General features: G+C 37.9%; 1 protein-coding gene across 3 annotated transcripts in view; it reads left to right on the forward strand.

Annotated features, from left to right (window-relative positions):
- Positions 1–25424, forward strand: part of kiaa1549la (KIAA1549-like a) — a 175993-nt gene that overhangs the window by 128541 nt on the left and 22028 nt on the right. For all 3 annotated transcript variants that reach the window (XM_038271689.1, XM_038271687.1, XM_038271688.1), the window contains 2 exons: positions 1640–1833; positions 12243–12385. In XM_038271689.1, the coding sequence (XP_038127617.1) occupies positions 1640–1833; positions 12243–12385 (337 nt within the window). The remainder of the gene's footprint in view (positions 1–1639; positions 1834–12242; positions 12386–25424) is intronic.

The following is a 25424-nucleotide window of genomic DNA, read 5'->3' on the forward strand; positions in this document are numbered from 1 at the left end:
CCTCCCCCATATATATGGGGTTATATGGTTGTTGCTATTGAATCTGATTTCCACAAGATTAAATTGACGGAGGCTGTCTGTGGGTGTTCAGGCTGACTCAGTGCAGTTATTTATAGTAATATGGTATAATATGGCTTAAAAAGAAAGGGATAAGGAGGATATTAGACTAACTACTACAACATAATTAAAATTTCTAAAAGACATATAATCTAGAGATGATTTAGATGATGGAACTTTTGGCTCTTTTATCCTCAGTTTTTCTTAGTTCCTGATGATACAGGTTTTCTCCTGCTCCATAGATCTGAGCATACGCCAAACTTTTTTCTTCAGTGCTGTGAATTAGAATAGAATAGCAGAGAATAGATTCAAATAGCAGAGAATAGAATAGAATGAGGTTGTACATCATTTAAATGTGAACAGTTCTGGTTCTGATTCCAATTCCTCCTTGATTCTGGTTGCTATCGATTCTTTTTCTTCTTAAAGGAGTGTAATCAAAATCCACATGTTTCAAATGTGCAACTCATAGCATGGTTGTACAAACAAGCCTCAGGCCCTACACACACAGAGTGACTAAACATGTGATCAAACTGAAAATTTAATTGCAGAAAATCGAAGGAATTCTATCTGATCGAAGTGATTAAACCAGGCTGCCCACTCTCGAGTCTCTTGGTCTGAAATCAGCAGTAGTTTCACAGGAAGTCATGAGTCAGATAAGAAAATTAATTTGGTGGAAAAATACAAAAAGCATGTACTTTGGGGAAAAAACTGAGTCAAATCTCTGAATCACAGAATAAACCGTGTGTGGTTTCCTGTCAGGTTCGTCCCCATAGAGGTTTGTCCACAAACACACAGCTCAGCATTTCTATTCAGTTGTGCTGGACAGAAAATGATTAGAAAGTGAAACAGCAGTCTCCTTAGAGCTTATTTATACAGCAACTGAAGCTTGATGTGGGACAAAATTAAGAGAAACAACAAAACAAAGTTGCCCCCAACCCAGTTTACTCTATGATGTGAGCAGAAATGTGGAGAAACACAACCACACAATGGAGTAAGGACTGGGCCCAGAAAATCCAGCCTGTACCATAAAACCGAACCCGACCTGAGCCCAACCACCTCACTTTAATTAGGCAGCCCAGCCTAAAAGGGAACCCTGAGGGGAAACTATATGTAAGGATGGGAGCCACTGATCCACAGCCACCAGCTCTATTCCTAACCCTTTCTATTTACCTGGTTTTGTGGATAGAAATTAAATGTTTTATTTAATTACAATCATTGCAACATGGACTAATTGTTATTTACTACCTTAATATTAATTAATTTTAAATCATTTTGGCATAAGTTGGCTATTTTGTTGAGTCAGAAATGTGGCAGGGCGGAAACTGCTCAGATTTTGTCATCATTTATTAGCCATTTAGCTTGATGATTTTTTATTCAATGGGTTATTGCAGCAAGTATGAAAAACCTCTGAGCTTTTAAGGCTGATTCTTTAAATCTGCAAATTTCCTTTTTTTTCCTGCTGCTAATGTACTATATGTTTGCTGTTGCTTTTTATCCAGTTTGTTTTACTTTTATGCATTAAATGACCTCAAAGTCCTTTCTGAGTTAATGTTGACCTGCTCTGTTGTCTTCTTTCTGCTAGCCTGTACAGGGCTTTGACTACGCCAAGAAGCACCTAGGTCGAACTGGTGATGAGGCCGTCTCTGTTACCAAGGAGACGCTGGTGTTGGGGATGCCAGTTCGAGATGCACCTCTATCAATGTCATTGGATAAGAAGGTTCACCAGGATGGGACAGCAAGTAAACGACCTCCGTCAGCAGATATACACAAAGGAGGGTAAGAGACCTATTGATTTATGTTTATTATAACTTTGTTTTAATATGTCTCTGTTTGTTGAAAATACACAGGTAAATAATTGAAAAAAGTGACCTTATGTATACTTATGAATAAAATGTGTTTGTTCTTTGATTTAATATTAACTTTTCATTAGTGGATATGGGATGTATAGATCATTGCAGGTTATGCAAATTTTAAGTGACAGATAAATCCTCCATTCTTTATAAATACAATTTGCTGGTTTATGTTATGTAATATTTAATAAAATAACTTTCAGTGTGTCATGCCTTGTTAGGACAACAGATGAAAATGTGATTCAGGCTCAAATAAAAGTCAAGCAGTTAACTCGACACACATATTGAAGAAATCCACAGCAATTTCTTTTGAAAATATTAATTCATTAACAAAAGTGATTCAACTCAAGTCAAACATATTTCAGTCAAAATCTCTTGCTAAACTAATGGAACTAACTCTAAAACTAAACGCTACTATGATTATATAGGGATGGGTGGGTAAAAATTAGGGATGCACGATATTGGGATTTTGGCCGATATCTGATATTCCGATATTTTAAAAGTCATGTAGCCGATAACCGATATCGATACTGATGTTAAAGCTGGACAAAAATAAGTAGTCATTGAAAATAGCAGTTTTGTTATCCATTTCTGACACTTTGAAAAATAATATACTCAAATATATTTTCATATACTGATATCAAGTTGATTTTTAAAAACGCGGTGTCGATCTATTTTACTTTCAAAATTTCGTGAAATTTCATCGTTCTGTTACAAACTCTCGTGATATTTTGCAAATTCTTGTGAGATTTTGTTAGTAAAATAGATCGATACCGCGTCAATATATCAACATATAAAAATATGGCAACATTTTGTGAATTTTCGGGGGATTTCGTAACGATGACATATAGCAATATTTCATTAGTAAAAGAGATTGATATGGTGTTTTTAAATGGCAATATATCAGCATATGAAGATATTGTGATATTTTAATGTATCAATATTTTTCCCTCGTCTTTAGAAGTTTTTAAGTCTGTAAAAAAGAAGTTTTTGAGGAAGAAGTAGTATATTTTTTTTTAGACTTTAGAAACTCAGAAGCTGATGAAATATGGGGTTAAATATCGGTGTGGTGGTCGATGTCCGATATTCAGTTTCAAGGCCGATACCGATAGGGGGCCGATTATATCGTGCATCCCTAGTAAAAATGGTTGAAAAGCATAGTAAAAAAAAGATGCAAGGATATCACAGTTAAGCCTGAATTTTATATTTGTGAAACAAAGTTTACCCTGAAATGTTTGAAATTAGGTCAAATAAACCTTTGAACTACTTTAGTTATGTGATGTGTTCAAATCACAAAAAAATATTTAATATCCAAATAATAAAAACTTTTATTTAGTTAAAATTGTATTTTATTCAATGATTTTCCCATTCAGAAATCAATACCCATTTAAAAAACTGACTTTAAATGTTTTGTAATTTGTTTTTTAAATGAGGTTTTAAAAATGGAGGGGAACCCTGAAAGAAGGTTGAGCTTTTTTAGCTTATTTAGCTTATGAGCTGATAGCAAGCAGGACTCAAAAAGGGAGTCTTTGGTAAATCTTTATCATTCAAACACAATTAACAGATCAGGAATCACAAATCATACAGCTATCAGACAAACTTTGAATAGGTTGTGGAGAATGTGATCCCTTGGCAGGTGACATCCTCCCTAACGTGGAACTCTATTGGAGTCAGGAGAAAGAGAGGAATAGAGGTGGGGGTGTCCAGATTTTATAGCAAACAGGCAGCATCACTACCCAATCCATCCCGGAAGCACAATCCGTCCTGCGCATGCGAGAACAGATATACATGCAGGTGTCCATAAGTAAAAAACCCATAAAACTCAAAAAGACTAGATTTATGTTTAAATCCAAAGCCGAAAAAGTTAGCCACCAGAAGTAGCGTGAGATCCGATTTCCGGTGCAGATCGGGCAGAAACGAGTGATAAAACAGAAAGGATTTTAGGGCATTTATTTTCTCAGGAAATATATTATTAACCTTTAACACATTATGCATTAGTACGTTTACTAATTTTTGGGGAGGGATAAACATAATTTAGGTATTTTTAACTAAATAAAATCAAGGACGACCCGGATGTATATCTGGATGCGCAAATGAGCCGAATGCGCAGAACGGATCGTGCTTCCGGGACGGATCGCATAGTGACAGGCAGGTCCTTTAAAACCCCATCTTTATGGGAGAGTTTTCCAGAGGGGCTGCAGCTTGGAGACCAAATAAACCTGCATCCTGTTCCACCAATGTACAAAATTAATACTATGGCTGTGGCACTACAGAAATATTCACAGTTTAACATCTAATCTCTTTTTAAACTCTGGAATATGGAGAAATTCCATTAAAATCTTTTCTTACTAATTAAAATAAATAAATAAATAAATATAATTGGGTTTTCTTGCTGAGGACCCCTTTTCACATTTGATCCAAAGCTAAGTTATCAGAATGGGTAGGAAGTAACAGACTTAAAGGGGAACACCATATCTTCAGAACAGCTCCAAATGACACAAAACTCAAATGGGTGAGTAGAACATGATGTAATAACGTAAAATTGGGGGCCCAATGTAAAAAAAAACTGTGTTCCCCTTTAAGTATGGACCTGATGAACTTGTATTGTTAATTTATGTAATCTGTAATCCTCCTTCTAGTTCTGAAAAAAAAAATGTATTCAAATGAAGGCGGAATTCATTTCTTATCTTTATGATAAAAAAAGGCTATCCAAACTTGACTCCATGAGGCAAATATTTTCCACGTCCCACTTTTGACTTTATTGCTCCACATTCTCTACAGTGCTGATGCTCTTTATATATTATAGTTATTATTTTGAGTTTGTACACAGTTACATAGCTGAGATAATGAGGTGATCAGAGAGGCTGTCTGCAGCAGACTTCTCTACTCGGAACAAAAAACTGTTATAAACCATGAGCTTTGCATCACTACAGTGCAGACTTTAGGGTTTGTTTGTGTATCACAGTGTTAATCCAGAGAAAAGCCGAGAGTAAGCAGAGACAGACTGACGGGATGTAAAGATAATTCCACTGTTAATGGGGGTCTGTTTATTGACTAAGATTTGGTTACTAAGTCACCCCATTGAATACAAATAAACAGCATCACACAGGTGCCATCTTGTATTTATTTCATCACAATTCAGTTCAATTCAGTTTATTTCTATAGCGCCAATTCACAAGACATCTCATATCATCTCAAGGCACTTTACAGTTCCCCAGATCTTACAGTCAAATTGACTCAAAGTTTTCTAAGGAAAACCAGCTGATTGCATCGATTCATTGACTCGAATGCAGTCCCTCACACCAAGCATGCTTGTAGCGACAGTGGAGAGGAAAACTCCCTTTTAACAGGAAGAAACCTCCAGCAGAACCAAGCTCAGTGTGAGCGGCCATCTACCGAGGCCGACTGGGGTTCAAGGAGACAGAGGCAGAGATACAAAAAGCAGCTGTGAAAGGCGGCCCCGTCCAGGAAACACACAGCCAGGCAGACGAGCTCCGATCCAGCTCCCATGTCAGAGGATGAAGAGAGCACATCCAGTTAGTCACAGTCAGAGAAACAGGACTACACTGGAAAACAGGCCAAGCTCCAACATCTAGAAACAAAGGTGTTGATGGCAGCAGCACAGCTGATATTTCTCTCCAGGATGGAGTCACAGCCAAACAGGAACAGACCAGATGAAGCTACTATGAGTAAAAGGAGAGAGAGCAGAACGTTAGAGATTGAACTAACAGATTCTGCAGAGTGGGAAAATAGAGATAGAATGAAGCAGAATGAAGAAATATAGGTCACATTAACTACTGTATTAAAATGAAATGAAATTGATAGTAATTAGATTCCCCTTCAGCTGAATGAGGCAATATGATGTTTGTTGGGCTGGAGATTAAATATTGTGAACATCAAACCTCAGCACCTGCAAAGAGATAAAAATGAGCTTCCTCGTCTTTTAATAAGACATTAAAACAACCTATGGCTCACTTATAGCAGTCAGCTGCTCTACTGAGCTTCACTGATAACTCATGGGGCACAGTTATATACCTGAGTTACATCTTGGACTAGAGGTGGGAAGACTTTTGAAAACAAGTCATTGCTGAAAAAGCAACTAAAGTGTATAATGAGTTGTACCAGGGGTAAAACTATGCACAAGTACAACAGACTGCTGTTACACAAGAGAGATGGAGCTCAGCTATCCTCTCAGGATATGCTTTTTATTCAGAGGTGTGGACAATTAAGCCAATTAACCCCAAACAGTGTCTCCAGAGGGAGTGGTTTCAAAAACAATAAAACACAGCCACACATGAGCTTTGCAACAGAATTAGTTCTTTGTCTCAAATCAGCTCCCATGTAATGTGACGATTAACTCAGGGAGATGTCCATAGGGAGAATCATGAATGATGTTGTGTTTTTCATGCTTCAGCAGCTGCAGAACCTATACACAAACCTTTCTCAATATTCACTATCTACTTTTCTCATTCAAAATTCTGTCTGGAAACAAGTTTCACTTCTTGGGCCTAATATTTTTTTGCAGATAGTTTTTTGACCTGTTCAGACCAGAGGATTTTTGTTCTCATTTCTACATCTAATTTTTATGAATAGCTCCACCCTTATTAGTTCTTCAGGCTCATTTCTGGTACTTGTATAGATATTTATTCATACTCTAACACTGATGGTTTTAATAGTTAAATGATGTTTGGATCCAGGTGTGCTGAAGCACATCTAAAACATGCATGGTACTGGCCATTAAGGCAGACTTTGGTCTGATTCAGAATAAAGCAAATTGTAGCTTTTAGCTCCTTTTCCTTCAACAGAAATTCAGTTAAATTCATCCATCCTCTGGTTCCCTGTCAGGCTCATGGTTGGGCTTGTGCCTTAAGCAGTCTGTGGGTAAAGTGTGGGGTACCCACTTGACAGGTTTGCCAGGCTATTGCAGGGCAACACAGACATAAAACCATGCACACACACAACCAAACACACCTTAGGGCAATTAAAGGATGCCATATAACTTAGCATGCATGTCTTTGGACTTTGGGATGAAGCCAGAGCCCCAGAGAGAGCCCACAAATGCACAAGGAGGACATGCAAACTCAACCCAGAAAGACCCTAGGCTAGAAATCGAACCCATAACCTTCTTCCAGCAAGGCAACAGTTGTATAGAATGCACCCCCCATGTGCACTCCTTAATTCAATTCAATTAAGTTTATTTATATGTTGCCATTTCACAATACCTGTCATCTCAAGGCACTTTTCAGAGACAATTCAATGAAATTGTTCACACAGATTGGTTAAAAGTTTTCTATTTAAGGGAACCCAGCTGATTGCATCAAGTTGTTGACTTTTCAGGATTTGCAGCAGGTGGCGACAGTAGACATCCCCCTGCATTGTGTTGTCGTCTTACTGCAATACATCACACTAAGCATGCATGAGGCAACAGCAGCGAGGAAAAACACCTTATAATGGGAAGAAACCTGCAGCAGAACCAGAACCAGGCTCAGTGTGATTGGGGTTCAAAGAGACATAAGCAGAAACACCAAAGGAGTATAGAAGCACTGATCTATAAAAACTTTTAATTTGGAAAAGCTGAGAGTAAATAGCTCCATATGTGACTCTGTCTAGAAAAGAAACATTTAATCCTAAGCACCGTCACTCCAAACTTGTCAAATATTGACGAGTATCTGTTGCAACAGATACTGACGCGATGGGGGTGCCCCTCTCTGAGGCACAGCGTGCATGACAAGTGGCAGGAACTTGCAAAATTGTTCTATGAACTGCAAAGCAGAAAAACACACTAACCCAATTTTCTACGCTAAATCTTTAGCCTGAAAAAATACTAGTATACATGAATGTGTTCCTGTACACTCCCAAAGATCTAGCAATGATAATTGTATAGTCTACTTTTTTTTTCTTTTTTTTTGTTACGTGATACAATGTCCTGCCTTTAACCCTGGGTGTCAATATGTGATGAGAGGGGTGCCCCATTAATGTCAGTATGTGACTTACTTACATGTGACTTTTTTATTTTATTTTACTTAAAGTCATTGATACTCCATGTTCCTGTAACCTGGCTAATACAATGAAGACATTAGAGAGTTTTTCCAACTCCTGCAGAAAGTCTAGGGTTTTGGATTCATTGACATCTCGAGGTATAAACTGGACATGAACATTACTTTAATATTGCATCTGTGTTGTTGACATAAAACTATCCTGCAGCATTAGATTAAGCAAATTTAGATATTTAATTTTTCTATTCAACTAATTTGGATTTGGATCATGGGATTGAATCCCCACTGGGGGAATTAACTGCCTGTGTGGGTCCTTAAGCCGGGCATACACTGTATGATTATTTATTTTTTTTGCCCTTTTTGGGCTGATTCTCCAGCTATGCAAGAACTTTTTCGATCAGGCCGACTTTCAACCTGATCGTGCATCGTGTAGTATACAGGTGGTAACGATTGGCAATCACCCTCTCTTGACCACCTCCCAATTACTAATCGTAAGGTCGGGAGAAAATCAACTGGAAAAAATAATGCAACCACTTTTGGCATTTACTTAATCATATTTAGTAACTTTAACACAATTATTTTATGTCCTACCCTGCTACATGAAACAATTGTGTTACTTAAATATGATTAAGGAAATGCCAAAAATGGTTGCATTATATTTTTCAGTGTGTTTGAAATTCAGTCGGCCGTCGCATCAGAACGTCGGGGCACACAGTGTAAGAACATGCATCGGGAGCTTTGAACTTTTAAACCCTGCAGTTTGGTCGTACATTGTGAGCTTTAGCTGCACTGTGCGATTGAAAATATCGCACAGTGCATGCCCGGCTTTAGGCAAGACCCTTCACACTAATGCCTACTTTGTAAGTCTGTAAGTTTGTAAGTACTTTGTAAGTACTTTGTGAGTTTGTGGGCGACAGTGGCGTTGGATGTGGGAGTTTGCCCTGTAATCGAAGGGTTGACGGTTCAAGCCCCGACTCCGACTTTCGTTGTCGTTGTGTCCTTGGGCAAGACACTTCACCTGCATTGTCTACTGATGGTGGTCAGAGGGCCCGGTGGCGCCAGTGTACGGCAGCCTCGCTTCTGTCAGTGAGCCCTAGGGCAGCTGTGGCTACAATGTAGCTTGCCACCATCAGTGTGTGAGTGTGTGTGTGAATGGGTGAATGAATGTAGTGTAAAGCGCTTTGGTCAGGTCTCCTAACTTGAATAAAGGCGCTATATAAGTACATGCCATAAGTCACTTTGGATAAAAGCATCTGCTGAATGCATAAACATAAATTTTACCTTCAGTCAAAAAAACTGTTGTTAAATCAATTGCATCAAAACAAATTGAACAGATCATGAATTATGCTGACAGTTTAAAGGACAATTTAAAGGATAAAGGATTAGGCCCAAGTAGCTGCAAAGAAACACAACATAAACAAATAGAAGTCATCTGTTAGTTGTTGTTTTTCTCTTGAATCTGTCCTGTTTGCTTTCTGAGCTAGATCATCAAATCCATTCAAACTAATTAGTAAGCAGTTTGTTGTAAACTTTAAAATGCTACCACTCACATGAATCCACCCACATGAGTAATGACATCGTTCCTTCATACATGAGATGCTCAAGTCTCCGCTCATAATTTTACATAAATTAAAATCCAAGAATGAGGTAAAGATACGGCTTCTTATTTACTCACTGCTCAACAGAAAATGAATGGGGGTGGGATTAGTTGTGCTTTGCTTCTCAAGGATGATAAATACATGTATATTTATAACCCCAGCTGTATGCGAGCTAGAGGGAGCCTTTCTGTATAACAATGATGAAATGCTACACTGCCACAGGCGCCAGTGAAGTGTGATAATCAGCTTTCCCGACCTGGAACGCAAACCTCATAGGGAAATGAGGATTAAATAAGGAAGAATTGTTGCATGTTGCTTTCCATCCCTGCGGCTCTTTTGCTGAATACCACATGACTTTTACCATAGAGCAGCCAATCACAGGCTAACGGTCTGGCCGCAGTGTGTTTGTTGTCGTTGTGTGAGCGTGCATACATGTAAGCCACACATTTGCCTCGCCTGTGGTTTTTCCGTTTCTGTTCTCAGTGATCCATGATTTTCACACCACCTGTAGACAAGCCTGTCATGTTGTTTAGCTACTCTAGCTTACAAAGCACTGGGTGTTCATGTGTTTGTCCGCTATGTGTGTACGTGAGTGTGTCTGAGACAACCAGTACATCAGAAGAAACATAAAAAAAACTATGTTGTTTGCTTTTTGAGGGATGCCTTGCTAGTATCTATTTGCCTCGTATTGCAGTGAGAACTGCCTTGATTTTTGGAAACATACATTCAGCGAGCTGTTTGTCTATGATGTTTGACCACATCCAAAACTGGTGCTTCGTTGCATTGACATCAAATAGCGTAGAAGTCGTTTGATATGTGCAGCATGTGCATTTTCATCTTTAAGAAACATATTAATAATTGAACTTTATTGATATAACATTGGATAAATTCACTCCTGCATCTTAACCCATTGCCTCGGGGAGCAGTGGGCTGCCACTGTGCGGCGCTCGGGGAGCAGTAAGGGGTTAAGGTTGTTGCTCAGTGACCCAGAAGGCAGACCTTGGTGATCGAACTTGGTACTTGCCACCTTCTCAGAGGACAAGCGCACTCCTCTAACCACTAGGCCAACACTCCCCTAAACCAGTTTGATCTGAGTTTTCCCACAGGGTACATTATCCTGTTGGAGGTTGAACTGTGGTCATAAATTGATGGATATCGTCTAGCACTGATATTTAGGAGGATGTCACCGTTAAATGATGCCAAGTTTTTATGGCCGTTGTGGTGTTGATAGATTAAAATGAAATAAGGGATTCATCAGATCTGATCTTCTTGACCCTTAATTGATGGCTGTAATATTTTCAGAAGTAACTGTAGTTTTTTTAGAAGCAGGAAAAAGGGTGTAACTGTAACAATGAGTGAGTTTTATGGGCCCAGATGTCATGGCTAGAGCAGCTTTTTTTTATTTTACCATGAACCACTGGCTGACTGTTGAGTAACGGTGCAAATAAGACGAGTGGATGAAACATCTGCTGCTTTTATCTGAAGCACAGCTTTTCTTCTTGTACCTAATATTATAGCCAGCTCTTGGTGGTGTTTGTGGGGTTAATAAGCTGTTTTAAGATGTATTTTTGAGATCCCCCACCAGTAGGAGCTGTTTTTCCACCATGTTTTTTCCTACGGAGCTTTCCATATATTTACTATTTTTCCGAGGTGCAGAAAATTTCTGAATATTCAAGTAATGCAAGCTGACTTGAATTGAAGGAGTAAATACTGTAACAGTTACAGTGTAACTGGTGCTTCTGGTTTCATAAGTGCACGTTAATAAGAAAATATGTTTGGATGTTTTTTCTTTTGGCTGGACTTGTTCCTTCTTAATTTCATTTTTTGTTTATTTTTATTATATTTTTATAGTCTTTAAAGAAATTGAATTTAGGTCATTCTTTATTGAATGATTTTAATTTTTTTATTATGTTATGCTGAGTAACTCAGTACTTGACTAGACTTTTTAATCAACGCTCTTACTCTCACTCATGGACTCCAAATTTTGTTAAAAGTATAATGTAGGAATTTCGCAAATTTTTGAAAAGACCTGCCCTCTCCACTTTAAAAAAAATATGCACATGCACAACCCTGTACCCGCTCCTGAGAGGGAACGCCAATTAAACGTGTGTGAGAGCGTGCATGAGCCCATTTCTCCTCGTGCACGCTCTGTTTAAAAGTTGCTGTTTGCATCGTTCCAGAATCGATCCAGAAAAAGAACATCCTCCACTATACCTTTAATATTTTACTTTTAAGATTTTTATTTGCAAAATGATATTTCAAAACGGTAGAATTTTCCTTCTATTTCCACCCACAAAATGATAAATGACATTGTTTAATCCAGATAGTATGAATTCGATTTTGTGGGCTCAGTGTTGTTATTCCCAGGTTTATGAACGTTTCTGAGGAGCATCGCAGTAAATGTAAACATAGAAGTCCTTTCATATTGAAGAAACATATTCAGATCTGTTGGGTTTAAAGATTTTTCTTTTGAGTATAAAAAAAATCTACCAAAAAGTTTCCACCTGCATCCTTTTACCTGCTTTCTCCACTTTTTGAACGAGTTTCTCTCTGAAGCTCTTTTGAATTATTCTTGTAGCTAATTACCCACTAACATTGTTTTCTCATTTGTAATTAAAGTTGATAGTCTGCTGCCAGTAATAACTGTGAAATGATGCCTGTTCTGTGTAAACACTCACACTCCCCCCTCCTCTCCTCTCCTCCCTCGCTCCCTTGTCTCTCTGTTGCTATGGCCACTGCAGACGGTTACCAAGCGAGGACGGCTCGGCGTCGAGCAACAGCTCAGGGAAGCTGAACACCAGCAAGAGCTCCTCGGCCCGAAGGACCATGACAGGCAACAGCAGCAAGAACGGCAAGGAGGAGCTCCACAAGAGGAGCAACAACGGTGAGAAGGAGAAATGGGGTGAATTTGGGTCACATGAAAACAACAAAGTTTTAATGTCTAATTTAAAAATTTTAAATAAAAATTTGACCAGCAATGAAACTTTTGAAAAAAGTTTGAAAAGTTTTAATCAAAACGATGTTTGCTGATCTCTGAACTTTAGTATTTGAAAATTATTTTCACATCCATTCATCATATTTTTTTTGGACAGATTTTCTTTTCTTTTTTTATTTCATTTTTCCAGATTGAGTTTTACAAATCATATTCTCTTCACTTTGATTCTAGTACAAATGCTCATTCCAATGAAATAGTTGCGAACGCCCAGCAGACCAATAGAAATGCATCTCCTCCTCACTTCAGAGTAGGGTTGCCAACTCCCTGGAAAGAAATGGACACCTCATGTGCATGCCAGCTGACCCAATTGCCTTTACCCCTTTTTTTTTTAGCCCCCCTTTGTGTGTGAAATGATTTTCTTAACTAATTGACTGAAATCTACATTGAATTAGATGCATATTTGCAGTCTGCTTCATATTCATTATACCTGACTTCTTCCACCCAGGTATTTGTTTTTTTTTTTTCCTATTCCTCTCTATATTTCTTCATCCTTTTTTTTTCGGAGGAGGAGCATTGCTATGCGAAGGAGCACCGCCCCCCAAAAGCAGCGTCAGCATTTAAATTACCACGTTCGTCCCTCATACTGCTCTGTTGTGTCCCACTATCTTATCCGTGAGCAACACTTACCAATAGGATGAGGGTATTCTGGATCGTTCAATATATGTTTTATTGTTATTATTATTATGCTTTTTTTATATATTCTTTTGCTATTTTTCAAGGCTGCACTTTTAAATAAGATGAAATTGTCCAGAGAGCTGTTCTAAATGATTTTTTTTTTGTTTTGCACTTGTGTAAACAAAATGACAAGTAAATCTGTCTAAGTCTAAAAAAAAAATGTTGTCAGCTCATTGGTCACAATGCAGGACAGGGCCCGGGAACAAGTTTACCGTAGGTTTTGTATCTAATGAGCCCTTATTCTTCATTTTCCATTAGCTTTTTACTATTTTTTACTCTCACAGTAATCGCGTTCCTTTTCCACTAAATACGGGACAGGTACATCTTTTTCTAAATACAGAACAATTCTGTTTTTTAAGGGATGGTTGGCCACCCTACTCCAGAGGGAAAACCTTCCCCCGGAAGTGGATTGAATTTGATCTGTAATATAATTAGAGAAGAATGCGATTTATAAATCTCAATCTGAAAAATTTAAGTTTGAAGAAAAAATAATATATATCAAATCTAGAAGAAAAAAATGAAGACAAAAATTTAAAAAAGCAGAGAAAATAGTCCACAGTGGTAGGGTAAAATGTTTTCTATTATGTTTAATGATAATTATCCTATTTATTGGAGTGATAGAGAACACTGACACTGTTGTACCCCAAATACTCATCCAGTACTCACATCCTGCACCTCTGCTGTTGGTTTAGTCTGCAGAGAGCAACGCTAGCTACAGTATGATTTCATCATTAGACCATCAACCCCATATTGGTTTGATCTTTCCTTTGTTTTTTGTTTTTATTTCAATCTGAATAACTCACACGAAGAGAAAAGACAATTAGGAGAAATGTATTTATATAATTACTTGGTCTTTGGCGCTCAGACCTCGGCAGCAAACATAGCACTCAATTTCGCTAGATATGCATGAACAGGAGCAAAGAACAGGGCTGTTTCGACCTTAGGCCTGAAACTGGTGGTGTGGAGATAGATGAAGTTGGTCAGTCTGTAGACTGCTGGTTAGAGAGACAGTATGCTGAGCTTTATGGGGAGATCCAGTGGACTGCGTGAGCTGATACTAGAGCTTCACTCAGGGTCCTGGAAGATGGAAGTCCAGTTTGATAACACAAGATTAGAGAACCTGTCTATGATGAGCAAGCACGAAGCGACAGTGGAGAGGAAAAACTCCCCGTTGGGAAGAAACCTCTGACAAAACCAGGCTCAACATGGCGGTCTTCTGCCGGACCGGTTGAGATGAGACAGGAAAGGCAGTTAGAGTCCAGGAGGAATTACACTATAATGAAGCTTTGGCTACAATTGTGGAGGAGGGGCTGGAGGTGGGTTGAAACGGTGTCATCTAAATGAAGTCACACAGTGCATCCACAGCCTGCGCACAGGAGCACACAAGTGAATCGGAGGCCTTTTAAGATGAACTTTGGATGCCGATTGGCTTTCGTGGAGGCTTGGTTCAAAGCTGACTGGCTGTGTCACAGGTGGATGTAGGAGAGCATTAGTTTCATCAGTTGAACTTCCGCCTAGGCTCCATTTCCTTTACCCCATTTCAGGGCAAATAAAAAAATAATTCTAAAAGGTTAAGGTAGTAGAAACCCAGTGGATCCTCTTAAAATTTTATCTGGATAGTTCTCTGAGTTCTTTTTCAGTTTAACCACATGAGAACAGTCAGGAAGGTGGGTGGGAAAAATATGACAGCATGCTGTCTTTTAAGAAGTTATTCACAATCATCCAGCCTTTATGGTTCGTGTGAGTCATGGTTAAACGTAGGGGATTTTTATCCTGAGCTGTGAAAAAAAAACAACTTATATGAACCATTTAGGAGAGCATCAAGAGCAAATTAGCACTGCAGGAATTTTATTTCGTTTTTTTACTGTTGCTGTTATGCAATTAAATCTCTGCAGTCGGTGCTTAGAGAACAGCATATGGCTTCCTGATCTTGTTAAACATACACAAAAATAGAGCAGATCTGACACAGAAGCTTAAATGCCAGAATTTGATGGAATTACTGTCAAAATGATGCAGTTTATCATCATCAGTGTGTCCCTTTTTTAGACAAAAGCCGTTAGAATATTAAAAACTAGCCTAGTTATTTAGTGCCAGACTGGCAGCTGGAACGGGAGAATCATTCAAGGCTTCTGTAAGAATTCATCTTTCATGTTTTTTTTTGTCAATTGTTTTTATGTTTTATACTTTCAACTTTTATTTTTTCAATTTTGTTCATATTTCAATTTTTCCTATAAAATATTTTATCAGGTATTATTTTCTAAAACCATTAATTTTTACAGTTGAAAGGGAGCAATCTGTGAAAGTGTTTTATCCAATGAACCTTAGCCATAGAGGGAAGTGGTAAAACAAGCTTACAAGGGAAAATAGATCTGATATCTTCTCCTCAGCTTTAGCTGGTGACACATGTTGGGCTAAGTGTGCTGCGTTCATTGGGCCGGATCTATCAAAGGTTTGCATGTATAAAAACGTGAGCTATTTCACTGCGCACGCTAAAAAATGTACAAACTGATCTATCAACAGCGTGCTAAAAGGATTTGGTCTTTAAAACGTGCTAAATAGCGCCTCTAATCCATTTAGTACTTTTTCTGCAATGAATATGCAATATGGGGCGTTTACACGCAAAAGTGCGTCTTGTGGGAGGAGAACATGTAAATATATTAATTTAGCACTTGCAAAGTGATTTATCAAACCTGAAAGCAATTTTGCTAACGGTATCTGACTCTATATTTAGCACGTTTCAAAAGAAGGTGCAAATGGTCTGTATGCGTAATTGCGCACACATGGCAGCGGTTATTGTCGCAAGAAGGAGACATGGAAATGAAGCAAGGAGACGCAGAGAACGCATTTTTTCACTCCGTGTGAATATTTTGGAGTGAACGAGGAAACGATCATCAAAACATTTCGTTTATCCAGCATTGCCATTTTGGAGCTGCAATTCCAGTGATTTGCTCCTCACAGAGCGTCAGCTGTACTTGTTCCTCAATGCTGGTCAGAGGCATCTCATCTACTGTGCCCCCTCCTCTTTTGTTCGCAGATGTTTTGTTATATGCCAGTTTTTCTTTGGTTCGCCTTCTAATATCCTGGTATCTTCTTTTTACTTCATCCACTGTTCGCAAGGTTTCACCAACAGCGTTTACTTTATTACTGATTTGTTCACATATAGCGTTCCTCTGTGTGACAGGCACACTTCTTTGCTGTAGCTCACTTAAATGTTTGTTGGCTTCATCCACCAATACCTCCATTTCCATGGGGTCAAATTTCCTTTTGCGCCTTCTGCTGTCCAAACTCGCCATGCCGCAAACCACAAAACGCGCAAAACCATCATTTAAATAGGGTGTCTCCAACAGTTTTGCACCTGTCACCAGTTACGCAATCGCTCTTGTTAAATCACCCGCAAACCATGGTTCAGCCCCTCGCGCAAAATTCCAGTTTGCGAGCGCAAATTACTGCACGCAAAATTGGATCTTGATAAATCCGGCCCATTGACTTTAACATCTGCTGGCTGTGGAAACGGCATCCATGCAGCAGGCATTTTTATATGTGACAGCAGCAAAGCCATGGTGTAAATGATAGAGTAACTGATGGCTGATTTCCTGTTTTAAAGTATTGCACTGCATGTTTTCTCAACACAACATAGTGGGAAAACGGCATACAGAACAATCATGGTTTCCTTATATTTAGTATTATTAACATGCTGCTGTGGAATCTTTGCTTAAAGACAAACACAGCCTGCAGCTATACATTGACCTTGGGCTTTTGTTGGGTGAGCCCAAAAATAATAACATTTTTTATCTTAAAAAAATTACACAGGCAGAAAAATGTATTATTATTTATCGAAAAGTATAAAATCAATACCAAAGACCTTCAAACTAGAGATGCCATAAGTTCAGCTTCTTGAGCTAAGAATAGCTTGTAGGATTTTAGCAATCTTTTTTATTTTAGTAAAAATGCCTTTTTAAAATGTTTTTTCTTAAAATAAATAAATGTTTTATTATACACGTTTTATCAGAGTGTGATTAGTTTTATGCAGCATTGCAATTTTATTGCTTGTCTCAAACCAAGAAAGTTTCAGTGATGCAGCACAAACATAAAATTTAAAGGTGGTGGAGGATTCTTCAATGTTTAATGTCTCTATTCGGTCTGAGCTGGCACCTTAGAAGCTTATTACTTCCTTATCTAAATTTTGTTTTTTAAAAGTCAATGAAGGGTCAAACCTAGTACGGGTCAAAACAAATGTCATAGATCTTTTCTTTTACTAAACCACTGTTCTCCAACAGCAGTCCTCCAGAGCTAATATCCTGCAACATTTAGATTCACTCTTACCCCAAACCATCCAAATAAATGGGCTTAATTACCTCTTCAGCATGTCATTGAGTTCTGCGGAGGCCTGATAAAGATCCTGTAATTTGATTGAGGTGGGTCTGGAGGACTGGAGTTGGAGAACACAGTTAGTCCAAAACCTTGCTAACATGTCAACCATGTGTGTTACAAAACATTTTTTATAAATTTATAAACAGATTTTATAAAAGTTTACTATGATAAAAAAAAAAATTCCGTATCGTGAGACCTCCACCTATTCTACACAGTTCAACCATGTCCTGGAGTAACCCCAACAGATAACAATAGTATTGGAGTAGAAGGTGGACTAATTCATCTCGCCAATCGTCGTCTTTGCAGAGCCAGGATCACATGACCACAACAACTGAAAATTCTTGCATTATAGAAGAGGATGGACTGTATAAATATTAATTTATTTTAAAAAAATACTTGAGTTTTGCTAAAAAAAAAAAAAAAAAGTCAAATTTGTTACACACTGTCCCTGTAGGTGGGTGTTATGTTGGTTTGCTCAATATGGACAAAAAGAGTTTGAGTTTCATACTTTGTTTTTTTCTAGGAAGCCGTCTGGGAAGTGTCTTTATAACACTTTAAAATTACAGTTTTTCCAAGAGAATCTATAGAAAAAAAAAAAAAAAAAAACTAAAATAGCTTGCATCTTAAACCAGAAGTAAAGGGGTAAGATAAAATAAATATCTTTGTCTCTGCTGAAGACTGTTAGCTGGTATGCAAAAAACCACCGTACGAGGTTTATAAAAAAAAAAAAAAAAACACGAGGATTGATTTTGGACATTTATGGATAATTAGCACTGTGTTCATTTTTTTATGATTTTCAAAGAGCGGTGCTGTTTTTAAGACATTTTCCATGTTTAAGTACAGCAATATTGAAAGTAAAAATGAACGTTTTTGTTGAAAAATTCTCTACATTTCATCAAAAATATTTTGTAATTGATAGATATTTTTTATTATGATGCATGCTCAGGTTATGTCGCATAAATTCAATCTGAAAAACTCACAGAGAGAGAAAGATGCAATTAGAAGAGTTTATTGAGACAATAGTTTGAACTTTGGCGCTCAGGCTTCTGCAGGAAACATAAACGCTGATTTATACTTTAATGCAGATAAACTGATGTATGAGAATAAGGATATTCCCCCCGGGCCTGAAACTGGTGGTGGAGTTTAGATAGATGAAGTTTGGTTAATCCATAGAGGCTGGTATACAGGGTGATGCTTGAGTTAGATGTCACTGAATGAACAAAGTTTGCATAAACTGTCCATGAAGAGCAAGCAGGAAGCGACTGTGGAGAGAAAAAACTCTCGTTTGGGAAGAAATCTCTGGCAGAACCAGGCTCAACGTGGCAGTCTTCTGCCGGACCGTTTAAAGTGACAGGGAACTCCATGAAAGTCTGGAGGGAGTACACACTGGAGGTGAGGTTGAAGTAGCATCGAGGAGGAGTCGGATGAACTTACTACAATGGTGGAGAAGGGGATGGAGGAGGGTTGTCTGAATCAAAGTCCGACATAGGAGCGATGGATCTTGCGCTTGTTGAAGAGCAGGCCTAGAGATGATTTGGAGTGGCTTTAAGTAGATTGCTGGAAGATGATTGGGCATCGAGGAAAGTGGCTTGAAGCGGGTTGGCTGCATCGGAGGCGGATCAGCCTCAGATTGAATGGAAGTAATCAGAGTTTCTTCAGTTGAATTTCCGCCTTAGCTTCATTTCCCCCACATTTCAGGAAACTGCTTTTCATTCTATTTTGTACAAGCATTCTCATTTTCACAGTAATGCGTGTAATTTGTTTTTATTTTAGCCCATTGGATAACACTAGAGCAAGATTATTTGTTTGCCGCAGTATTTTGCTGATGTTTGCAGGCTGTTCAACGTAGGGCTTTCATTAAAATAAACAAGCAGAGTGAACAAAACATTTTGCTGAAAGCGTTACTTTGACACTCGTCAGAAACTTTTTACTTTTTCTCGGCATCATCAAAAATATTAACATACTTGATTATTAATGCTAATGCTGATGCTTATATCAGTAAAACATCTGGTGCATTAGTGAAAATGTTAAAAAGAGTTTTATTTGTCCCAGCTCAGTTTAGTACTCACTAGTAGCACCCATATACAACTTATATCTGAAGACGATTTATAAAGAAAACATTTAACTTCAAAATATTTTTAGACATATTCAATATTTAGTAGATTTAAATTCTGGTGCATACAGTAGAATTTGATGCTAGCACAGGGTTTGACAACAATTTCAAACTCTTTGTGTAAGTTTATCTGCTAAAAAGTTTTCTTTTTAAGCAACACTTGATTTATGCTGGAGGTTTTTTTTTACTCTCCACTGTCGCTACAAGCATGCTTGGTGTGAAGAGTCAATCAGGCGATACAATAGCCTGGTTTTCCTTTGATGGAAAACTTTGTATAAGTTTGACTATGATCTGGTTGAATTGTCTCTGTAAAGTGCCTCGAGATGACATGTGCGGTGAGTTGGTGCTATATAAATAAACCAAATTGAATTGAATTTACTCCTCATCCTGAGCAAGGATGTTGCGATATTGGAAAAGAACAACTAAATGTTATTGCTTGCTTTGCTGCAGGAAGAGTTTGACAAGTTTTAAAACTTTTTTAAATTCTTTTTTTTTCTACATTGAATGTTTGGAAGGAAAAAATGACACATTTAACAAAAATACTTTTCCAGTCCCAGGGGTCTCGGTTAAGAAGTTAATCTCTGTATAGGTTTTCTTATCAAAGCAGAAAATGTTTCTTTCATATTTAGTAAATTTACTTTTTAGACCCTAAAAACCTGAACCATGCAGTTATTGCAAAAATTACGTAGGTTTTATATTATGGGTTTTAGGAATTAACTGTATTTGATCTAGTGTTTCTGTTTAATTTAATATAAGTAAAAAAAAAATCAATTGTTCAATTTATGGTATCCCCAACAACACCGTTTTTAATATTTTTTGGCATTTCTAGCAGATTTGTTAGTTTAAAATACACAAAATCAACTAAACCTAAAATAGCTGCAATAAAAAAGGGCATTCTCTTAAGAAGCTTTAAATTATGTGACACCCTAAACTGTGTGCAGTAGCAGCGTCATGGTCCTGTTTTTAATCTTGGATTATTGTTTGCCTGTTGGCAGCAGTTCAGAAAGTTCACTGAGCGCCTCTTCTTTGCCATTCCTGTAAATGAACGCCTTCTGACAGCGTTGGAAGTCGTAGTTTAACATGGCATTATTTGGGTGGTAATCATACAGATTCACATTTCTCATTAACTTGCGCTCACTTTTGCACAATTGGATTGCATCAGGTTTACGAGGATCATTTACCATCATTTACTGAAATTAAGAAGGTTTTTTGAATTTGATGTTGCAAACTCCCAGGAGCCAATGGTAGAAGAGTCTTAGAAAGTTATGACAAGAATACAAAAATGTTGTTGCATGTGGTCCGTTGTGTTTAAAATCTATTGTATGTGGGATGGCAGTAAACACTTCCTCTAAAATTACCCGTTGGTGTCAAAGGTTAGTAATATCTTGATGCATTGTTATAATGTCCTATCTGGTCCACCATGCCTTTTTATTGTGACGCCCACCTGATGCGCGACCTTGACTGACACGCTTGATATGCCGTGCAGCTTCAGTAAGAAATAACATAGTGTGAGCTGCTGCCAAGATGAAGGTTGGTTGACGCCAGGAGTTTTCGAGCTGAGTTATCATGATGTCAGTCTGGGAATGAGTCACAGTGGATTCAGTGCAACACAACAATTCCCATCTGTTGCCTTCTGCAATAGCTCACTATATAGTTTTTAATATACTGAGTTTCAGAAAATGTTTGAGAAAATGTTTTAACTAGATAAACTGTGTGCTGTTATTATCCAAACATTAGAACTGAAACATCTTTATGTCTTCACTTATCTTTTTTTTTGTTTCCATGACAACAAGGGATCTAAATTAAAGAGCCTAATGAGACAATCTTTATTTTTTCTTTTGTAGTGCTTGACAGTTTATCCATCAGACACATATAAACATGGACAAAGACCCTGAATAATCATAATCCGGTTAGTTATTTTAACTGACTGGGCACATATGGTAAGAAAGTACACTGGTTATAAAATTATTTTTATCTAACCTTAAATGTATAAACACAAGCAACAAGGATCTTTCTTTAACAAATTAATCACTCTGTAAGGTCAGCACAAAGACATACTAGAAAAGATTTGTGTTTAAATGTGTCTAAATTGTATATATAAATCCTTAAAATCAGTGCATTTAAATGGATCAGTCTAAAAAATTACCTTTTGCCATGAAAATAAAGTAATTAGATATTAAGCACTTCAATATGAAATTGTGTTGTTTTATTCTTATTTTCAAGTAAATCTTTTTATACCATTTCATATTGTCTCACCTGGTCAAAACAGTGTAAAGTACATTTATTTTAAGTAGATTTAATTTACTTCTATTTCATTTTTTGCCGTGGATGCCACATTTTCCATTAATGTCTTGAATGCTGTGAAGCATCAATAACTCAGGACCGCTTTTGTGAGATTTACACTGCTCAAAAAAATAAATGAAACTCTCCAATAACATTCTTTGTTCTGTACAAATCTGAATGTGCTGACAACAAAATCACACAAAAATCATTAATAGAAATTAGATATATTAACCACTGGAGGCCTTGAGTCACACAGAAATAAAGTGGAAAAACACTACAGGCTGTTTTAATGATATGTCCTTAACACAGGTCAAAATGAGTCTCAGTATTGTATGTGGCTTCCATCTGATGAGGTGGCGGATGGTCACCTGAGGGATTTCCTCCCAAACCTGGACTAAAGCATCCAAAAAGTCCTGGACAGTCTGTGGTGCAACGTGACGTTGGTGGATGGATCGAGACATGATTTCCCAGATGTGCTGAATCAGATTAGTCTGGGAAATTGGCGACCCAGTCCATAGCTTCAGTGCCTTCATCTTGCAGGAATACTGACACAGTCCAGCCCTATGAGCAGAGGCGTGCACAGACATTTTGGGGGGCAGGTACTCAGGAGGGGGGGGAGGGCACTTTTTAGCACATGTGGAACACTTAACTATATAAAAAAAAATACACGCATGTTGAATGAAATTTGACTTTTATTTGTAACATTCTCTAAAAGTGAGTTTTCAATGGAAAAAAGTCACATCACCAACAGAACAGACTAAATGATCAAGTCTGTTACAATAACAGACTTGATCATCTTTCTTCTTCTTTCATCTGGCTCATCTCCCTGTTTTCCCTCACCCATCTGCTCTCCCTCATCCTGGTCTTTTTCTGTCTCTGTGTCTTCCCTGAACTCTTCCTCATCTCCTGTCCTGGTAGATGTTGATGGTATAGAGCTTCCCTGCTGTGACTGGCTACAATATAATAATAATAACCGTCATGACAATAATAATGATGATAATAATAATAATAATAATAGCTTTAACAAATATGCCACATTAGTTTAAATAATGGGCTATTAGGGCAACATGACTGGAAGTCTTGTCACGTGGATTTGACTTATGGTAGCCTACAAAATAATAGCTATTTTAATACCTGCTGATTTTGTACAAACCACTTAAAAATAAAATGTGAACAGCTTTTAAGATTTTTCAATACGATTAACCCTCCTTTCTTGGCATTGTGCTGCAATTACTAAATCAATATACAATTAAGACAATAAAGAGACCAAAATGTGTTAATTTATGTTGCCTAACAAAACCTATACAACAGAAAATATTTGTCTTAACACATAGATTTGCAATTGCAAACTCTACCGAAATTATTTGTAGCCTATGTGGTCGTCCTCACGTTATCTGTCATTGACTTGGGCTACAGTGTAAAACTTTATCTAGTCTAACTAGTTTATCAGGTGACCAGTCGGCAAAAATGCGTGTTTGGTGATGCTGAATGAGACATTTTAATACAAAACAAAATGATTTTGCTTGATCTGTTTATTACCTGGCTAATGGGGCACGGGAGAAGCAGCCTGTCAGCGACCGTCCCTGCTATCTGAAGACGCTTACTGAACTGCTATGATGCTGCGCATCTGGCATGCCCTGCGGGCGACCGCACGAGTTCACGTGACAAAGGAAGGGAGATAGGCTGGTCGGGCGTGCGTAAGGAGGTGGCTCATTTCGGGGCATTGTTTCAGTCGTTTTTAATGGCTCAGGTTTTCAAAAGATTATTTCAAAACCGACCTCAGTAAAATCTTAATAATATTAATAATAATAAAAAAAAAAAACGAGTTTCAAAAGGGCATTTTCGTTGATAAAGGGCAAACTTCCTAGTGCTTTAGCACCACCTAGTGTCTATGTGTGCACGCCCCTGCCTATGAGGACCCATTATGAGCATTAGGGGGAGCCCAGGGCCAACCACACCAGCATATGGTCTCACAAGGGGTCTGAAGATCTCATCTTGGTACCTAATGCAGGGGTTGACGTGAAGGATTTTTTCACATTTCATTTGCCCAGAAACAATTTTTACTTGCCCGGTATAATGTTTGATAAATATAGTTCCTAATATTCATTTTTGTATATATATATATATATATCAGTGAAACATGTTTGATTTTTAAATGTGTTTTTTAATTCAGCATTTTTTAAGTTTACAGGTTCCTGGTGTGTATATGCATGCGTCAGATAATAAACTCAACCTACATTACCCGTGTTTACATGCTTTTCAATCCTTCCTGCACATTCTTTTCAAACTAAACTTTGGTTTAAACTGTTGTGTGCTTGGTAAAATATAAATTGTAATGTTAAAATCTAAAAAAAACTTGACAGGTTAAAAACTTAAGATAAATCACAAGACAGAAGTCAATGTCACAAATGAATAACTTTTATTTTAGAGTCCCGGTATGTTTATACAAGATAATACTATTGATATAATGTGACTTTTCTAGAGAATCATTATACAGTTATTTTATACAGGGTTTCCACATTCTTACATAATTTCAGAATTCCCTGGCTTTTAACTGACTCTGTGAAAGCAGAGGGTGCCAGTGGTGCCAGTAGTGCTCCTGCACAGTGTTGAGCTGTGAGTACAACCCCAAGCTGTGGGCATCAGGCACTCATACCAACCTCATGGAGTCGGTTTCTACCCATTTCTGTGAGGACATGCACATTTGTGGCCTTCGTAAAGTCATTTTGCAGGGCTCTGGCAGTGCTCCTCCTGTTCCTCCTTGCACAAAAGCAGAGGTAGCAGCCCTGCTGCTGGGTTCTTGCCCTCATACAGCCTCCTCCACATCTCCTGATATACTGGCCTGTCTCCCGGTAGCACCTCCAGCCTCTGGACACTATGCTAACAGACACAGCAAACCTTCTTGCCACAGCTCACATTGATGTGCTATCCAGGATGAACTGCACTACTTAAGCCACCTCTATGGGTCTAGAGTCAATCTCATGCTACCATGAATGTAAAAGCAACATAATCATTCAAAAGTGACCAAAACATCAACCAGAAAGCCTATGTACTGAGAAGTGGTCTGTGGTGCCCAACTGAAGAACAACTCCTTATTAATTGCCATTTATATCAACTTGTTGCCTAATTGTCTCAAGTGGACAGTTTGAGTTTACAGAAGTCTGATTTTTTTTGTAAGAGACTAGTAACAGTTGACATTTCTTGACAATTTTTTCCACATTTCTTTTAAGTTAAACACACCAAACAACACATATGGAGCGAGAGATTTACATGTTATCCTTATATAAATGCACAATCAAGAGTGAATTAATGGTTGCCGATGGGAAGAACATGTTGTAGCGATGCAAATGGTGCAGACTGGGAAAATAGAATGAAGCAAAACTGCAAATAGTTGGGTGGGCATGTGATGAAATAAAGCTGGATTTCTTGAGAAAGAAAACATTTGAACTAATTTGCCTGTATGATCTGATTGAACTGTCTCTATAA

Source organism: Cyprinodon tularosa, unplaced genomic scaffold (assembly GCF_016077235.1).
Source record: "Cyprinodon tularosa strain WSP-4 unplaced genomic scaffold, ASM1607723v1 ctg806, whole genome shotgun sequence".
Classification (NCBI taxonomy): domain Eukaryota; kingdom Metazoa; phylum Chordata; class Actinopteri; order Cyprinodontiformes; family Cyprinodontidae; genus Cyprinodon; species Cyprinodon tularosa.